Source organism: Helobdella robusta, assembly GCF_000326865.2.
Source record: "Helobdella robusta unplaced genomic scaffold HELROscaffold_25, whole genome shotgun sequence".
NCBI classification, from domain to species: Eukaryota; Metazoa; Annelida; class Clitellata; order Rhynchobdellida; family Glossiphoniidae; genus Helobdella; species Helobdella robusta.
Window position 1 is genome coordinate 189,819 of NW_008704310.1, and position 5,424 is coordinate 195,242.

At 31.9% G+C, this 5,424-nt stretch overlaps 1 protein-coding gene across 1 annotated transcript in view; it reads left to right on the plus strand.

The window, feature by feature from the left end:
* Positions 1 to 1,654: 1,654 nt before the first annotated feature.
* Positions 1,655 to 5,424, plus strand: part of HELRODRAFT_172881 (hypothetical protein) — a gene marked incomplete at both ends in the record, with an annotated part of 5,637 nt that continues 1,867 nt past the window's right edge. The window contains 4 exons of the mRNA XM_009019546.1: positions 1,655 to 1,686; positions 3,047 to 3,222; positions 3,395 to 3,504; positions 4,597 to 4,696. Coding sequence (XP_009017794.1) covers positions 1,655 to 1,686; positions 3,047 to 3,222; positions 3,395 to 3,504; positions 4,597 to 4,696 — 418 coding nt within the window. The remainder of the gene's footprint in view (positions 1,687 to 3,046; positions 3,223 to 3,394; positions 3,505 to 4,596; positions 4,697 to 5,424) is intronic.

Sequence of the window (5,424 nt, forward strand, 5' to 3'; positions counted from 1 at the left end):
ACTCACAAGGACACAGATGATGAACTATCAATATTATATGTCGTACATTTAGAATAGAGTGATTTAATTTTATTTCAACCCCGGTATTTGATATCTTACAGAAATTATTCTGGTAGTATCCAAAAATAGATATAAAAGTTTTAAGTTACGGAGGCGACAATCAATAAAAGGTTGGTATACTCCAGAGAAAACAACAATGGAACTTATATTAACTCACTGAGACGTGCCATGACGAAATGGCAGTAAAGAAGATAACAGTAAAGAAGATATGGACGAAATGTCTTAATTAAGAAACAGTTCGCCGAGTGGATAGTGATTGTAATTAATACCAAAAAATATTTTGCAACATAAAATGTTTGAAAGGTGATTGAGTTATTGAATTTATTATATTTCATCTCAATCACAAAGTAAACACAGAAAAACATTTTTATTATAAGCAAATAAAAGACTACCCTGTTGAAGCAAACCACAAAAGATAACATGATGTAAACATTTTAAACAATGATGATTATTCTCATATCTTAACAACAACAATCTTTAAAATAAATTAGATACCAGATAAATACCAGATAAACAATACCAGGCATATAAAAATACCAGATGAACAATAACCAACATTTGTAAATGGAAGAATAACAAAAAATATAACAATTTTTTTTTATTCTTCCATTTACAAATGTAGCCTGTTATTACCTTTTTGATGCATGCCTCGGTTAACACTGGCGTACAATTCTTTGTGTCAGTTAATTTTCCAACAAACTGTGATTGCGTAATGCGTTAACGCGATTTATTTACGTGTGCGTGTTTACTTCGAGAGTTTTATGTTCGTCATAAATTCATGCAAACATCGCACGCACACACACACGCACACACATACGTACACACATGCACACACACACGCACACACATACGTACACACATGCACACACACACGTACACACATACTTACACACATGCACAGGCACACACACTCCAACATACATACACACACGCACATCTACACGTCATGCTTGTATTTTATTACTGCGGGTTTCTTCTCTGTGAGAAAACGATACGATATAATGTTATTCAATGCAATAAAATACAATTTGATATGATGCAATAAAATACAATACATAACGATACAAAACAGCACATTACAATAGTATACAATACAATACAATAGTATACAATACAATTCAATACAATACAATGCTTTACTACTGGGATAAGTTCAAACTTAGAAAAATATATTTCATTAACAGTTATTGGCCATTCCAATTGCTAACAGTATGAAACAAATTTTCACAATTTTAACTTTTTATTAGGTTTGAATAGATTTTAACTGAAAGCTGAACATAAATATTTTAACTAAATTTGAAGAACCTTCGTTAAAAATTTAGGCCCCGATACTTAGGAGATCTATACGAATCAAACAATTAAACGTTAATGATAAAAGTTAACGAGAAATCATGAAAGAATTATGAAAAAAATGAATAACGTTATCGCTGCGATCATTTTCAATGAAATATGCTCACAAGAAGAACTCCTGTCAAACTTTACCCTATTTAATTTATGCATATGACTATGTTCATTACCTCAAATTATTTCCCGGTTTGGTGATTAGTCAGAGGAAGAACTGTTTGTTCTAGGAGTAATGCCACGTCACATCAGCATGTCTTCCATCACCGTTGCCGTCATGAGCAGGTTATTATTTTAATCTGCGATGGATTTGGTGCGTGCATTTACCAAACGAACTTTCAGTCCTATAATCGGTTCGTCAATGATGATCACACTACTATAACACTATAACACGAGTGTGTTAAAGCTATATTAGTTAGAAAAGCTCTTGTGTGGTAATACTCTGAATTATTTGGTATTTATTCAAGAAGTCATTATTATTTATTGAATTATTTCTTTATTTAAGAGAGAGACATTACGAAAAAATCTTTTCGCTGTTTTCGATTCAATAAATTTTTATGCACGCAGTACGAGATAATTTAACTTTTATTTTAAACAATTTTCAAATTGTTTAAATTATTAAAATAAATTAAATTATTTCAATTTAAACAATTTTAACTTTTATTTTAAACAATTTTCAAAACAATTTTCAATTTTCAAAATTATATAGTTCATATATAATTATGTTAGAATGTGTTTTCGAGAGTAAAACTGCATTCATCTCATAAGTAGTCATTTCATCTATTGGTGTAGTTGAAATTGGCTAAAGATTAGCTTGTTTGTGTAGATGAATGGGACGAACGAACGGGTGAACGAAAGTACAAACCAAAATTTAATTAAATGATTAGATGAGCGAGTGAAATTTCTTCAATGGATGTTTGATGAATGGCTGGCAAGTTTTTATTTGGTGGGAAACTAACGCCTGTGCCTCGGGTTTCTTGTTACACGATGATGAAGATGATGATGTTGATTACAATATCGTTAATATGGCGATGATGGTGGCGTGGTGATAATGTCGATTATTTTCATGGCGACGATTACGATGATGATGGCGTTTTAGATAGAAAATTATGATGATTTAAATTCTAAATTGTTGGTTGGAAGCTATTTTGGCACAAAATTAAATCAAACAAAATCCTGAAATATAATTCTTTTATTTCGTAGAGTAGCAAAGAATTTTGCAGCTTCAAACCTCTCACAAGAATGTGTCTATGAAAATTTTTGTATTTAATATTTCATGATTTTGAATAATTTTGTAATGACTAAATTGTTAAAGTCTGTAAAATAAACATTGGTTTTTTACCGTAAGTTTTTAAACCAGTGTTTTACTATTTCAACATGTTAAAAAAGTAAAACACAAGTATGCAAACCGTTTATTGTCTCATTTCAAAAATCTCACCCCAACCAGAATTTCAGTTTCACTAATAACTGTGTTTTAAATCAGTGCAGATCTATATTTTTCAGTTTAAAACTTCATAGTTAGACTTAAAATGATTATTTTAAATTAGCGTATTTATTTAGAAGTATGATTTTCATTATAAAACTTCGTTTGTAAGTGTTAGGTTATTATTTGGAATTTGTAATTAAAACAATTATTACTGAAAAGGCATTATTTTATTTTCCCATTTCGAGAAGTGTATGATAAAATTTTGCCTAGAGACAATCATCCCACTTCTGTCAAGATTGCACAGCAATTATTAACGAGATTGCACAGCAATCATCTTTTCCCACTCGAGAGAATGTTTAAGAGGCTGCCTTTTATAACATGCACCTCATTTGCAGGTTGAAGATTATTTCAAAGTAAATAGGCCTACGTGCAATTTGAATGGCAGTGGTTTTAATATATTTTTTTATATACATTTTTTTATTGCCGTTTAAAATTTCACAACTACTGGTACGTTTAGCAAATAGGAAACTCTTAATATGAGACAGCATACACCACGTTAACATAAAGAAAATAATGTTGTAATCACTTTAAACGCTCGTTACTACAATAACCAATATTATAACTTCAAAGATCTCTATATTTCCAAACCCAGTGTTGTAGCTTCCAACGATCGTCAAGTGTTCGTTATTCCGTAGGTTCAAGATTTCCAATAAATGAACACAACTGCTTCAAGCGCAAACTTTGTTGAACGTTTATTTTAATGCTAACAATAACAGAAACACTAAACTAAACCAAGTAACTTTATAAATCACATTTGAGTGTTGTGTTTGAATGTTTGTCTATGAGATGTACAATTGGAAATTACTATTATATTATTAACAGCCAAATAATGTTTGATCATAACTATTTCCGTTATTACTTTTTTGTGAGTGATCAATTGAATATGTGACTTTAAATGTATTGAATTGGATGTTTTTGGGGTTGGCTGAAAAAAACACTCGTGGTTATGCTGGACCCTTTTTTTCAAAATTTTTTTTTTAATGTTTGAAAAATAAACGGATAAAAAAAAATCACATTTACAACCTCGCAGCTGACTTCGCTACATTAGTCCTTTATATAACCTCTTCAGTAGATTTTTACAACCCTCTGGCGCGCGCCTAGGGCCCCCAGATTTTAGGGGCCCCAAAAACTTGAAAAATGAGTTTTTTGGAGGCTTCAAAATATTTCGCACAAAAATTTTAATAAGTTTGAGAAAAATTAATTTTACATTTTCAGATAATATATTTCATAATTATTTCTAAATATTTTTGAACAACGTATGAAAAAAAAATATACAAACAACAATTTATGCGTTGCCAAAAATGCGCGCGCGAATTTTCGCTCAACCCTAAATTAAAAATGTAAACAAACTTTTGAATTGTGGTAAAATTCGAACACTATTGGCGCATCTTACGTCACAGATTTCAATTAAAAATTTCAATTCAAATTTTAATTTTTTGCAATAACTTATTGTTAATTGCCAGTTTATTACACTATTTTAATAATTTCACTGTGTGGATGAATGATCATTTTCCCTTTCTGCTGCTGATTGCAACACAATCGTTTCATTAAAACAATGTCTATGAGACAATATTCCTCAGGTGCAAAAAAACGTGATATTCAAAAGAAAAGAAAAGCAGAAGATGCGAAAAATGAAGGCGCTTTGATGACATTTTTAGCGAAACGACCGGTAACCCCATCATCAGAAACTACTCAAACAGAAATAACAGATAACAGCTGGTAATCAAAGTGCAGTCGTCTCGGCAACAGCCAGTATGGATTCTGAGTCCTATCCAACAGAATTGCCAGAATCTGAACCGCCGGCTGAAGGTTCTATAGAGGTCGCGAGTATTGAAACTGTTGATAACAACTGTAGTGAAATTTTGACAGATATTGCTATGTGGCCAGCGAATTTGACAGAAACCATGCGTAATTATGTTTTGGATTTCAAACCAAAAAATGTTGGCGACTTTTCACGTGCTAGCATGTTGATGACAGATCGTGGCAGACAATATTTTCGTTATTTGTCTGAACATAACTTTTACTTGACCAAGGCGAATGGCCAAAAAGAAAGACATGAATAGTTAGTGTTCAGTGAAACTAGTGGAAGTGTTTATTGTTATGTATGCAAACTGTTTCCAAATAAAGTTAGTCAATTTTCAACAAATGGGTGTTCAGATTGGAAAAATATTGCCGCGAAAATTTCTGAACATGAAAATTCGTATGGCCATGTTCAAGCAATGTACACTTTGGCTAAACGCAAACGGGCGTATTGACAAACAAATGGCGAAACAGTCAGATGATGAAAGGCAATACTGGAGAGAAGTTCTACGAAGGATTGTAGCAACTGTACAGTTTCTTTCCTCTCAAGGTTTGGCTTTTCGTGGTCATGACAACAATGACGGCAACTTTACTAGTTGCTTGAATTATTTGTCAAAATTTGACCCTTTCTTAGCAAATCATATTGCGCGGTACGGTAACAAGGGAAGTGGTTCTGTTAGTTATTTGTCACATGCTACTTGTGACGAATTTATTGAAATAATGGGCAATGCTGTCAG